Genomic DNA, 14,643 nt, shown 5'->3' with positions numbered 1-14,643 from the left:
ATTCATGCTGATTCCTGTGTTTTTGGAGAAACTGAATAAAAATACATTGTATGGGGCGAACACACCCTCCGGCGCATCCAGAGAACCATCTGGCCCAGGGAGAACCGTCTGGCCCAGGGAGAACCGTCTGGCCCAGGGAGAACCGTCTGGCCCAGGGCTGCTAAATGCGGCCCTTGAACGCAGCCTTTGACAAGGCACACCTGCCTCTAATCAGGCCTCATGGGGTGGGGGTTCTGCGCAGCAGGGACTGAAAGAAGTGTGGGATGCTGGTGCGTTTATGTGTGGATAATCTTTTATGTCTTCTTCACCTTTTGGCTAATAAATGCCTTCCAGTGCCCAGATCACTGGCACTGTGTCTGTTCTGTGTCTCCCCCGTCACTGCATTATTATTACTATGTTCCCTGTGTTGGTTAGAGCGGAAGGTTTATGGGACCTTTAAAATTAAATTGGGTGACCTGTGTGAAATTTCACTTGCCCTTGCCATCGGGCAGCCTGGTCTCAGGGGTAGACATTACATACTGTAGTATATCTGGGAGACTTAGCATATCTTACGTTACATTAAGTGCCATTACATCAGAATTGTTGTGAAACACTGTCATTCCGTATTTACTGCAAATATATGGACGTTTTCTGATATGGCAATGGAAAAACTGATCCTTTAACTTAACCCATAATGCCTTAATCTAAATGTAAGTCTCACACTGGCCTACACACACTGGCCTACTCACACTGGCCTACTCACACTGGCCTACTCACACTGGCCTACTCACACTGTGACCTTCATGTAGAAGTAGATCAACTGAAATGTCATGCAATGAATAGAATGCGATAGAGAAAAATACAAAAACAAAGATGTTACGTTTCTCAGCGGTTGTGCTTTATTTCAAAGCATCTCATTCAGGCACCACAGTGGTTCCTATAGTTACGACATCAGGATTTGCTAACAATCCCTGAGAAGAAAACATTTCAAATATATCCGTAGAACCTTCCAGATACTGGAGGATAAATTACAGCCATCAGCACAATTACAACAAGCAGTAGAAAAGCGTTTCTTGGGTCATCAAAAGCCTTTACATTCTAAATCATCATTAAACAGATTCAGCATTTCAAAAAGCACAGTACACAAATACTGCTATATAATAGACAATTCAACCCAATATGGGTGGCTTACAGAGGAAAAACACCCCTGTGTGTTATAACACTGGCGTTGCTCTTTTAAAGTTCTTAATCAAACCCAATCCACCTGCTCACTATGGAGTATAGTTTACTACTGTATATATGGCTCTTCGTCAATCCATTTTGTGCAAAATAAGTATCAGAGTGTAATTTGGTTAGCAAAGGCACCATTAGTCCAAACAATTGTTCTGTGTGAGTACTCTAACTCGGCAAGCATGCTCAGGTCTTGGTGGAAATATTAAGGTGAAGATGGGAGAGGTGGAAACGTTGGGTGTAATTGAGCTACTTTACAAAAGCAAGACAGTTGAAACCCAGCTGTGCAATTTTTAACATCTTCAAGCAAATCAACAGTTGATTGTAACATAAAAAATCAATATCTCTACTATATATTATTTTCCCTGATTGTATCAAATGCAAGGAATGCTATTAAATAGAATAAAATCTAGAGATATGGATATTTTTGGGGTTATGTCGTTATATCAATTGGTTTTGACACAGCTGAGACATATCAAAAGACGAAATAATATCAATTAAATCATTTAAAACTATCAATAAGGAAAGAAAAGTGCTTGATCCTGATATACCTCAGATTTTATAACCTGAGGGTACATTTGGAAAACTGCCTACTGCCAGCTCAAATTATATTAGTAATAACACTGACAAATCATCAACAAAAAGCACCAAATAGATCTTCATATTACTGATTTTGTCCGGAGTCTTCTGAAAGGAACCAAAAATCCCAAAATAAAAATATTTTCCGCCATAATGTCAGAAATTCTGACTATCTTTGATTATTTCAATAGAACTTAAATGAATAACCTTTAATGGCCTCCCAAACCCAGAAGAAACCAACAAGAACTTAATAAAAATGCAAACTACTATAGAGAAATGTAACAAATTGATAAATGTAAAGCTGGCAAAAGGCTTGGATATATAAGTAGCACATTCTATGAGAATTGCAAATACATTTACAAGCAATATTTAAAACACAAAGCACATCTCGTGGCCTGAAAAGCCTTATTGTAGAAAGCCCCTTCCCAGTCAGTGCCAGCCTGGCTCCTCCACGGTAGGAGGGATAACCAAGGCACCGAATGGGAAGGGAGTGTCCCAAGGCGGGCCGCACAGCAGCCCAGTAAACGATCAAAGGCCGCGTGCCACTGCACAAAAACACAGCAACATCACGGTCTAATACCAAAACACGGGTCCCCAACAGCCTTTCAGATACCGAGGCTTAAAGGGACGAGGATACGAAAGGAGCCGGTCGCTCAGTAGGCAACCTGGGGGGGGCACCAGGGTGTGTCTGGGTACAGCAAACAGTGCACGGACCTAAACCTGGATCACAGGGGGGGGGGGAGAGGGAGGTTAGAGAACAACCCTGTGAAGGTGTCTTTCTACGGTAAACACCAGGGCTACTCGAACACCATTTCAGAAGGCCTGGTCATATTGCCAGTTTTAAGCTAATTTCCCCACAACACACACTTTTCCATATCATATGTTTATGGTGGCACCGCTCAAATGCTAACAGCAGTGATGGCCAAACGAGGCTTCATTAGCGTTATTTTAGCAGCAGGATATTATGCTGGCAGCACTCAGATTTTCTTTATCACAATAAAAGCCATCATTGAAATTTATAAGGCCATATAGTTAATAATCTAATCTGTACAAAAAGAACAGACAAAAACAACATTGGAACAGACATTAAACATAAAATTAACAAACTAGATTGTTAACTATATCTCAGTGATGTGATGCTTTTATTTTAGAAAAGTGATGCTTTTATTTTGAAAAAGAACATCTGAGTTAGCACAGTAATGAAGCCTAGAAGAACGGTAATGAAGCCTCAAATGGCCATCACTAACTGAGTACCCTCGACCAGAGAAAGAATAAAGAAATGTGTTACTAAACTGCTACGAAGAATAATGATAATGATTGGGAGCTATATACAGAAAGGTTTCAGTAACAGAAGTCATGATGATTGATATCGAACCTTGATGGGTCCTCCTCCACAGGAAATGCCCCTTTCATATTTATGATGTTCCTCTTGTTCTCAAACATTCCATAACTCAGCGTGATCTGGAATTGGAAAATATGGAGAAAATGTATTTTAGCCACACTGGCAAATAAGTCATGATAAATCCCTGAAACATTTCTCTTACAGTGAACAGAAGGACTGACAGACATGCCCATCACACCTGTTTGTGAAGCTCAGATCTGGACACCTGTTGCAGGTTCTCCAGGTGGGAGTGGAAGAGGTTGCTGCGTGTCAGTGGAACCCCAAGCACAGACTCGATGATGTAGCCAATGGTGCAGTCGTCAGGCAGACGAATCTTCTCTGCAGTGTTCATAAAATGGCCGCCACTGGCCCATGGGCTCATCTTCAAAGCCAGGCCTCGACTCACACAGAAACCTGCTCCTCCAGTAGCAAACCAAAAGTTTACTGGTCTCTGGAAATAGACAGAGCATGGTGCAGTGTTTTAATCTCCTTTTTCTGAAACGTCTAGACTGAGAATAGATTAAAACGTTGTCCCAGGGCTACGTGAACATACCATCTTGTTGTCTCCAAGCCTCTCTGTGGCCTCAATGGGCCGATCTAGGCTGGGCTTGCCAATGTACATGTCCTGGGTATGGGGGTAGTGGGACAGAAGCCTCACCAGAGTCCTCACATTCACATAGTTATCATCATCCACGTGACAAAACCACCTGAGAAAACAAAGAATTGTTAAAACATTGTAATATCTCAGTAATCTGTCTATAGTCACTGGAAACAACTGTAAAATGGTAAAATGATCACTGTCCATAAATATTTACTTTTTCCCAGATTCAATAAACTTGTCGTACTCCACGGCCATCTTGCAGGATAGAGCTTGGCGACTATGTGCTGCTGAGCAGTTTGTGTTGATGGCGTGAGTCCCTGTAGGAACAATTTGAGAGAAAACGGGGAGTTAAAACTAGTAGCTCACTAGCTTGTCAATTCAAAGAACTGGAACTACAGCTAACACTGGGTTATTTAACACAGCTTAACGCCACCGGTTACTAAGAGTACAACCCCCAGGAGCACAAAACAATGGTTACCCTGGGGATTAAAATAGGGCTACAGTCTCACATTATCTGGTCTGTTAATAATGAACTAATCCACTGTCCAGGTTTAAACATAAACATTACACAGTTACAACTAAAACGGTTAAAAGGAAAACAAAATGAACTCACCAATTTTCTTCTTCAGCTCCTCGTCTTCTCCATCTGTGAAGATGTATGTCTGAGAGGGGGAAAGGGAAATAGATTAGGTCACTTGGATGGAGTTGGGCGTCCGTGGAATGAAAGCAAATCCACTCAAATCCAGACCATGTCTGAAGTCCTCGTTCACCACCCATCTTGAAGTGATGGCTGTCGAACCAGCAGGGTTTTATGCAGTGGAAAACACACTGAGTTAAACAAGCCTGCTCTGATAATGGCCTCTTGTGCCATTTTCCCACTCTCTCCATAGCAACTGTGCAGGGCCCCAAAGCATCCCACACAGAACAAAGAGGGAGGACTGACCCCCACCCCACCCCACCCCCCACCGGATCATATACCCCCCCCCCCTCCCTAAATCCAAGATGTTGAACAGAATAAGAAATATCAGATGAACATCATACAGATGTCAACAGGGATGTAACCAATGGGAGTGTCAGCTTCATCTTCTCTGCACAGTTTTAAGGCTCGGCAGCCCAATAACAAAGCTGTCCACAGAGTTCACATCCTGCAGGCTGGTGTTTGGATAACAACAAAAGCCGGCCTTGGTGGCACAACTAAAAGGCCAGGTAGGAATTAGTAGCTCCTTTATCTCGGGCAGGGCTGAGCAGGTGCTCGGCGAGGCGTTAGCCGCCCGTCAGTTGGTCGGGTGGGGCTGATGAAAGGACACGTTCCTCCATGTGTGGGTCTGTCGTTAACCTGTTTACTCTTCCCTTCAGGTGAGACAGCACCTGCGGCGCAGCTTGCAGCCTTATCTCTGCCACGTGCCTCGACAAGACAGGCACCAGCTCAATACCCCTCCCCCCCGCCCTTCGTCTCTGCTCAGAGCCTCCCAGCAGTCTGTGGCTACTGAACGCACACCACCACTCAACCGGGAGCCGCCGCTGACCGGGGAGCAGTGGCAGACGCCTCGCAACGCTTGAGTCGGTGCCAGGGGACGATAAGACCAAAAGGCCACCACCTGCCGGCGGTGTGAACACATTCGGTCCGGTCGGTTTGCAAGGACAAACTGTAGGCAGATGTTGTGCAGCGGATGCTGGCGTGCCGCGGGACTTTGTTTGTTTAACTGTGGCGGTTTGGCTGGTAAAGGGAGCAGAGGCTGGCGCTGTTTGCTTTAAGTCCCGCTGAATGGACAGCCTAATCACGGAGGCAGCTGCCAGAATGTCCCGGGCACTGACTGAGTGGGCGGCTGCGAAGGGGTGGGGGGGTGGGGGGGTGGGGGGGTCTCACTGCTGATTAGTAAATTGAAATCTGTGTGTGGTCACTCACCCCCACTTCACCACCTCCCCTCCCCCCGTTCCTCCCTCACTCACCACCCCATTCGCTGGCCCTCTTCAATGGAACAATGCAGTGTGATTTCATGCTGGGTCAAGTCCTTCTCCGGGTACATTCTAAATATGTTTGCCTGCATTTGCATACAGCTGCAGCAGTTAACCAAAGAGAAGTCCCCGCAGGGTTAAACGGCTTTGTTCTGAAAAAATAAAATCCCCCCCTGAACAGTAAAGAGAAGTGGCCGCTCAAACCGAATACTAATTCATACCGGCCCTGAGACTCAGAAAGAAAAAGACATTACTGAGAGGAGAACACACGTTGTTTGGATGATGTCTGTCTGAACCGCAGATGAGAGGGTGGGGCGGGGGTCCTGCCCTCGTCCACACCACAGGAAGGCCTGGCACGGCCCAGTCTGCACAGAGCGTGGTGCCTGGCTGGCTGTCTCCAGCTCCCCGGGAAGGAAGGGCATGGACCGCCCTCCCCTTCAATCCCCTCCCTCAATCAACAGCCGCCCACTCAGTTTCCCTCCGAACCACCTTCTACTATCCGTGACCTTTGACACGGCACCACAGTGGCCTGAGTGAGGATTACAGTGACACTCTCCCACCAGCTAGACATTCACAGACTCATTCCTTCGTTCTGTGAAAGGCTATTTGATTAAGTCGACAATGGGGCCAAGTCTTCCCCCAAACAGACAGACGTACAGGCGCTTGTTGTGGGAGTGCTGGCTAATTAATGTAATCCCAATAAAAAATGGAACACATACCAATCCCCTATGTCACTGCCATCTGTCTGGACACAAACTCTCAATGCCCGTATAATGCTCAGTTATGTAGTTCAGCGCTAGCCTTAGACCTGTGTTTTATAACGAATCGCGTACTGCAGATCCCAGGGTGCCACAGGACAGAGAGCGTTGTTGCTGCACAGTTCATACTCTCATTGTTGTGAAGCTCACCCACCAGGGAAGCTGCATTGTTTCAGAGGGGAAATCTGCTGAAACACCGGAAACAAAGGCCTAGTATTTAAACAACCGATGTGCAATACCAAACTGTAAAAAGTAAAAAAACAAATCTATACATATTAAAAATTGTTTCGCTTAGTCACCAACTTCTGGCTCACGTGAATTGGGCCTTTCACTTCACAAATCTTGCTCAATAATTTGTTTTATTAGATGTAATAACAAAAATGTTGAATTAAAACGTGTTAACACACTACGAAGAACAGAGATATTGGTCTGCCAAAAAATGTAAGCCAAAGCCTTATTCTGTCAACACCATAATCACAGACTGGATCTGCCCTTTCTATTTACATGTAAACACAATCCGATGACAAGGCCGCCTTTATATATTATTCTGGATACACCAATCAGGACCCCGATCTGCCCAATTACACAATGGCCACACCTACTATGTCTCTCATGGCAGATGGCTTACTTCTCCAATCTTTGCTCTGGCAACAGAAGATTATGATCTGCTCAGCAGAAGAACGCGTTTGGAAGCCATTGCTAATCTCTGCCAGGTACAGACATAATCAAGTGGATGCTTGGACTTGAGTGCCACTGGAGCTTGTAAGTTGAACGTGCCCCGTGTAACCTGGTTGCAGACGTCCCAACGTATCTGTGCTGGGAACAACCTGATTCCTGTGACTGCCATTGGAGCCGGCCTTTGTTCTCCAGCTCCTGACCACCTGGCAGTCTTCCTCCAGGAACTCCCATTTGTATTGTGGACCGGGGCCGTCCTTTATGTCTGCAGGGCCTCCCACCAGCTGCCTGTTAAGCCCCTACTTTTAACCATTACAGAAAGAGCGCACGCTCGCCAGCAAGAGAGAGAAGGAGAGAGTTAACTAACATCATCCACCAGAGTAGGCTCACTGAATGGACATAGTAGCGCTACTCCCAGAACCCTGCTGACAGGCAGTCTTCCTGCACGAGTGAGTAGTGTAGGGGAGGAATCCTCCTGGAGGAGGAGCGAGGACAGATGTACTGGCTCCAATGTCTTTTTTTCTATATGTAGTGAACTCACCACAGACCATTATGGAATGGTGGGAGTTGTTTGAATGGGCTACTATAATGTGATTTTCTCTTTATTTTCTCTTATTTTGACGGACATTGAAGCATTTCCCTGTATACACCTGTATCCTCTGCACCTGACAAATAAATGTTGATGAGAACAATCTTCCTTTATATTGAAAGTTTAGTTTTCATGGAAAGTAGTCGCCCCACCTCCTTTGAATACAAAGAAACAGTGCTATGACAAACCGTGTGCATATTCAAAGCAAGGCTTGGGTTAGCGAGAAGTACTCATCAGAAGGTGGATAAGAAAAAAAACTGTGTGATTGTGCCCGAAGCTAATTTAATTGACTTTTGAAAAATCTGCGTGACAACACCTCTGAGTGGTGGATAAAATCCTTTTGACTGGCCTCTGTTTCCTGACTATCACTGGGGCTGTGAATACCATTGTGCGCCAGTCTAAAAGAGCGTGGTTCTCAGGGCTGCGTTTTCATACTCAGCGTGCCACTCCCAGGACAAACTCCCCTATAGATGCACCTCTTTGTCCCCAGCATCCCCTTAACGAAGCCCCCGTTTTCCCATCCCTTGGCTGCTTGACCCAGACTCGGCTCCCACGTTCCCATGGAGCGGCTGAGACAAGGAAGCTGGGAAAGCTTTTCTTCCCCCTTCAGAAAGACGCTTTGTTAGCCCTGGAAAGGGGACAGCACTGGAGCCGCTGCTGTGAGGCATCCATTGCACCAGGGCATTCACTGGGACACCCAAAGAGAGGGATAATACAAAAAGGAAGGGGGGGGGGGGTTCAGAGTCCTGAAACTGCTCCCCACAATCTCAGGGGCATCACTCAAGGCCAAATAAAAAGGAACTGAGCATAATGAAAAGAGTCATATGGAAAATCCAGGAAGCCTGAGTAACATAGTAAACAGTTATCACCCACATCTCACTTGATCTATTGCGGGACGCATTGTGTGCGCGTGCCAAGCGCATCAACTATGGAACGAACAACACTCACTGATATCTTGTTGCAAAGCATTATTTACGGGAGAACAGTAGGATTAGTGTATACTTTTGTAAAATAATTTGTCTCCAATGGCTAGTTATAAGCACTGTAAAGGGTAACTAGTGACAATCCTGTGATGTTTCATAAAAGGCTATGTCCATTAAAAGTAAATCAGACATCTCGACAGCTCGCTCCAGTTGTGTTTTTTGCTTACCTGCTGCATGTTTCTAGAGATCCAGGTATCCATTAGGAGATTCAGTCGAGACTGGTGGAACTTCTTGGTAGTCTTGACAGCGATGAAGATGTCATCTGCACCTATGTCCTCGGCTGGGGACGCGTCTGTCGCTGACTGTGTGGACCCTGCAGGCTTTTCCGCCTCTCGCCTTCCCCGAGTCAACTTCGAAAAATACGCTGAGAATCCTTTCTTTGACTGGGCCTCCGAGTTGTCCTGTTGCTGGTCCGTAGCTGAAGGGTCCATGCTCTGCAGTGAGCGCGTTCCCATCTCTCTCTCCGTTGGCACCTCATCCACCCGAACTCTTTGGTGCTGCGCGATCACCAAGAGCAACAGAAGGCAGGTGAAGCCAGCACTGGCTATAGAGATAACCGTTTTTTTACTATAGCTTTTCGACATGATGATATACTTCAGAACTACAGTAATGTAGTTGTATACTGAGAATCATATAAATTGAAGTCCATATATTAATTATTTCTAATTAGAACAAAAATATGTAACTGCCACCCCACGCGTCTGCATCATTGCATTACACCGCGAATGTGTTCTATCCCAAGTTTATAACCTACCCTAAGTGTAGGCCACGCCTCAGGGGCGGTCTTTAAATTGATATTGTGCTTCATCGAACAGTGGGGACTCTGGAGGGGTGGGGAGATGGTCGGGAGGCCAGAACAGAGAGAGAAAGAAAGAGAGAGAGAGAGTCTTTGTGTGTGCGTGTGTGTGCCTTTGTCTTTGTGTGTCTTTGTGTGTCTTTGCTTGTGCGCGCGCGTCTGCACGCGTGTATATGTGCGTTCGAACACCCGCGTATGTACGTCTGTAATATATAGTAGGCTATTTAAGCCCCTTGTTTATTTTTAAACGACTTATGCCAAATGCTTCAGATTCAGCCTTAAATGTATTTTCGATAAAACCTTTCACTGATTCTTCAAGCTACTTCAAAAAGCTAACATCATTTATACCCCTAGCTGGGATTAGTTTGCTTGTTTTAGGATAGAATCTAATCAATGTAGCTTACAAGGGATGGTGCTCATTTGAATAAATATGATAAATGGCTTTTAGTTATATAATGATTGATAACCATTGCTAATTTTAATTCATAACCAGAGAGCTCTGTAAGCCTTGGCACTATCAGTGTCTCACAAATATCAATCAGATGTGAAAAGTAGGAGTCATTGAAATTCTTTGTGAACGTATTCAAATTCTGCCAAGTGTGGACAGCTTGTTCACCAGCCAAGCATATTCAATTGTTCTGCAGTGACCTTGTGTGGCGTTTAAACAGTTGGCCATTCCTCAGCACTTGTTATTTAAATTCCGTATCTCGACCAGTGAAGGTCTTGTGGTGGAGTGTGGCTGACCCTGGACATGGCGTGAGTACCAGCAGACAGTCCGATGGCCGTGCAGCTGGCAGTGACAGGTTTGAATACCCACGCTCGCTCACTCCCATCGGTTTCAGCCGTGAAGGCCAATGGCCATTAGCTTTAAAGTGGTATTGGGAAAATGTCGACACATCCTCACTTACTAACGCACCAGCGCTATCACTGTTTAGTAAAAATAAGCCTCTGTGGCATGGGTCGAACCTTTGAACTTGTAGTCCCTTTTAACCGGATGACAAGACAAAGACTTCCTGAGACTGTTATATGAAAAGAACAAAACCCCTTCTCCTTATATTTCTCTTTGAAATACATTTTAAGACTATTATTCATCATTAAATTTAAATATCTTTTCACTTTGTATGTTATTAGAGTCATACTTTCCTTTTATGCCCTTCTACATTTTCATTTGAGGGCACACACCCGATTTCTGTATATATGACGGTCTATTTTTGTAAAAACATTTTGAAGTTAAAAAAAATATATATATATATTTTTAAATGTTTGCTTTTCACTTTGAATTTTTCCTAAAGACAAATATTTTCATGCATTATTTTTGTATTAGCTGTCACCAAATGGTGGTAGCTAAAACAAGTATAAGAAACCAGGCAGTGAGGGCTGTCTCCCTGGCCCTCATTCTTGATGTATCAACAGGTCTTTCTCCTGTTTCGGAAGAGGGATTCGTCCTACCTCTAAAGGCTTTTGGTCAAACGGCAGCTTGGACCACTGGAACAATGACAACTGTTGAAATGGTCGGGGAAATGTGCAAAGTGAGTCATGCTTTTATACCAGGTTCATGCCAGCCGGAACCCATTTATACTCTTGTCTTCAGCAGCAACAGAAAATAAACGGCCCCACCAAATACCCCCTCCCTGAGCCCTCCTAACAATGTCACCGCTGAATTCCAGTTAAATGAAATCCCTTTGTAAAGAGTATCCCACTTCCTCCAGAGAGTCCCTACCAACCGCAGACCCGCCAATAAGCAGAGAGCTGGAGTTCTCTCTTAACTTGTCACCATCTCTGGGGATCTAAGCAGACAATGCCTGGGGGGGGTCAGTTAGGTGGGGAAGATGTGAAAGGTGCTGTGTCCGGTTCCATTGTAGGATGGATGGACAGAGGTGAAAAGCGTTCTTGTGAGGTCAGAGTTTTTGTTAAGAAATATTGCTCTTGGTGGAGGACAATACTCTTTGTTGCTAGGCCCAAAAGTGTCCCAGAAAACTTACTGTAACAGTTTAGCATTATTTTATGTTGCAAAATATTTTTACCACTGAAACGTACAAATACATGCTCATGTTTTCACACTTACTGCTAAAAGTTTTCACACTTACTGCTAAAGGTTTTCACACTTACTGCTAAAAGTTTTCACACTTACTGCTGTATTTAATATGTGGGAGCATCTGCATACTGTAGAAAGACTACATACCAAAACCTGCTCATCTGACTTTGTTTTTCACATTACCCTCCAGTGTTGCGCAAAGTTCCTGTATAAACAGACACGCACAGTAAAGGAAACATATAGTGGTGATAAAGTAGCTCTAATAACACCATGTATGGACTATATGATCTTATATATAGACTTGATTAATCACCTGAGAAAAGAAATGAAACATACCGTGGACTAGAAAGTACAGTATATCTGCATGATCAATTCACAAGTTGAACTATTTGAGGGCTTTGTTCCTCTGTCAGTGAGGTCTGGAACATGTTGAGGGTCTAGCAAGCCTTGAGATATGGTCACGCTTTCGTACGCAAATATACTAGCAATATGCAGAAACGAACACTGCCCTGCCAAGACCTTGTCAAACCTCTCCTCCGTCTTCTCTTTGTGTCTCTGAAAGATGGATTAAGTGGACATATTTTGCAAGTAGCCACAGTGATAGAAGCCATGTTTTTCTGCCTTTGATTCATTGTTTCTTGACACAGACCTGCTCCTACACCCTGCTGATGGAGTGTCTTTTGCTTCTCTGCTGGGGGAACTTGGGAGTGTCCCCGACACAGGCCTGCATTGCAGTATGGCCTTTAAGGCACAACCAACCCCTTTTTGGTCTTCTTGGAGTGCTTTTATTCAGCTTAAAGGAAACTCTATCTGCGTATTGTGGACCAATATAGAAAAACATGCTCTATTTATTTGTCTCTCAAGCAGCGACACATTCTGCCTCTTATAGTCCTGTGGAGATCATCCACTAGTGTTTCGCGGAGGGCAAGGAAATTGAAACCCACATCTGAGGGGGCCGCCCAGTCTGCTGGCTCTCACTTCTGGTGTGACCTGTAATCCTATCAGTGATAGTGTGTCCATGCTGGGAGAATAAACAGAGGCAGGGGCTTCTCCCGCTGCCCTTTTCTCATCTACTGGTTCTCAGGCCCAGGACTATGTAACACACTGAGAGGGATGCGCAGACACTCCACCATATAGTTTAGACTGTGGAAATGGTATTCAGAAATCTAGAACCATATGCAGAAATCTAGAACCACATGCAGTTTAAATGTGTTTTTAACAGGACTTTCTAGACATTAAAACCTACATGTATGCTTTTACACAGAGACTCATTTGTATTGTAAAAATGCTTTTTATTAGTTTGACAAATACTTGAAACTATTTGCACATGATGAAAATATGTTTCTTTATATAATTATCTGCACGTGTTGGCTTTGGGTGCCAATCTGTGGTTGCCAGTTGCATTTTTTGTGGGTTGTGGTTTATGTCCATTGAAACTAATTGATTTACAGTCCCATGGCAATGGATTGTAGAGTCAATCTACAGTACAGCGTCAGGTCAGGTTACACTCTGGCATGTCCAGACATGTTTAACTGACTCCATCTTGTTTTGCTTTAAAAGCCTGGGGAAATCTCTTCTATTCATCTTGCAACACAAACATATTGCTATGGTACCTATGTTGGGTCCAGTGTAAACATTTAGTTGATTTAGTTAAACAAACAAAAAGGTTGTTCTGAAATCCCAGGTATGTCTCATATCTGTTTACCATTGTAATGCTTTATTTAATAGTTCATGCTCATCAATCTCTATGTGATTTGAAAGTTGGAAATTATAATTTGTTTGGATGGGGCAGCTTGGGCCTGATGACCAGGGTCTCTGTTGGAATGAAGGGCTTTTCTCAGACACTGCAAAGGGGCCTTCTGTCCCCAGCTGGCCACAGCTACCTTGCTGGGTCTTCAGATCCAGAGGACAATGAAACATGTCACTGTGATAACTGGATTCCTGAAGCACTCAAGCATAACTGATCAGGACAATTGCCATTGAAATGGCCTGATGACAGCAAATGCAGGGAAGTTAAATAGGGTTTAACTTGTAAATAGGTGCCTGGTTTCCCAGTCTGATCTATCACAGCCATGTCTTGAAATACTTACCACCTTATGAGCTTGACAGTATTTTAACAAAACCAAAGCAATGGGAAAATGTTGGGCATGCGCCAGCATTGTATGTTCAAGGGTGAGTCAGACATTATATTTAGTTATTTTTGCAACCCAATAGTGATGGCAATAGGGTTGGTTTAGAATAATTAATAACCTGTAGATTTGGGGAGTCCTGTTTGGCTAATCAGAACATGCTCCTTGTTTAAATAATATGGTTGCTTCAAATTGTATTTTTGCAATATTTCATACGTTATCCTGGCATCAAATCCAATGACAAAATGCATGTATTGTTTCTAGGTATACAATCTTTGCTAAATACGTTAACTTGAACATGTTTGCAATCCCCAACATTATTATTTGCATTGCAATTTACTATTTGCATTAATAAAGATGCCTCCTAAGATCTTAAGATATGCATCTTATGACACTTAGTATACGATGTGTGATGTCGTACAATGTTTCTTTTTTGAATACACCAAATTGCAAAAAATAAATGAATTAATTAAAACTACTGAATTAACTTCTCATCTGTGAGCTCCACATAAACCTTTTTAACTGCTGCAGTAACCTGCTACGCTATGTAATGTGTCTGTTACTCCATGTGTTCCCTGATGGCCTCCACACATTTGATGGAGTGGGACACTACACAGTGTAGTGGAGTTGCTACTTGTTGTTCTTCATAGTTTTTCCTATACATAATTCTTTCTGTGGTTTCACGGTAAGAAATGCAAGCTACTGCTACAGTGGATATAGAAAGTCTACACACCCCTGTTAAAATGCAATTTTTTTGTGGTGTAAAAGAATGAGACAGAGATAAACCATGTCAGAAATGTTTTCACTTTAATGTGACCTATAATGTGAACAATTCAATTGAAAAACAAACTGAAATCTTCAAGGGGGGAAAATGAAAAATAAAAACCTTACAATAACCTGGTTGCATAAGTGTGCACACCCTCTTATAACCTGGGATGTTGCTGTGTTCAGA

The 14,643-nt window shown here is 43.7% G+C and overlaps 1 protein-coding gene across 1 annotated transcript; it reads right to left on the bottom strand.

The window, feature by feature from the left end:
- Nucleotides 1-855: 855 nt before the first annotated feature.
- On the bottom strand, nucleotides 856-9,315 carry lfng (LFNG O-fucosylpeptide 3-beta-N-acetylglucosaminyltransferase). Its single transcript, XM_010874576.4, has 7 exons — nucleotides 8,899-9,315; nucleotides 4,384-4,432; nucleotides 3,985-4,087; nucleotides 3,723-3,876; nucleotides 3,369-3,620; nucleotides 3,164-3,249; nucleotides 856-2,508 (listed from the first exon to the last, which is right to left on the bottom strand). Exons 1-7 carry the CDS (start codon nucleotides 9,313-9,315, stop codon nucleotides 2,442-2,444), a joined length of 1,128 nt encoding a protein of 375 aa, XP_010872878.2. The 3' UTR covers nucleotides 856-2,441.
- Nucleotides 9,316-14,643: the final 5,328 nt, after the last annotated feature.

The sequence above is a fragment of the Esox lucius genome, chromosome 11 (assembly GCF_011004845.1).
Source record: "Esox lucius isolate fEsoLuc1 chromosome 11, fEsoLuc1.pri, whole genome shotgun sequence".
In the NCBI taxonomy this organism is placed as follows: Eukaryota; Metazoa; Chordata; class Actinopteri; order Esociformes; family Esocidae; genus Esox; species Esox lucius.
The sequence above is the reverse complement of the archived record's forward strand: the minus strand, read 5'-3'. Positions and strand labels throughout refer to the sequence as shown.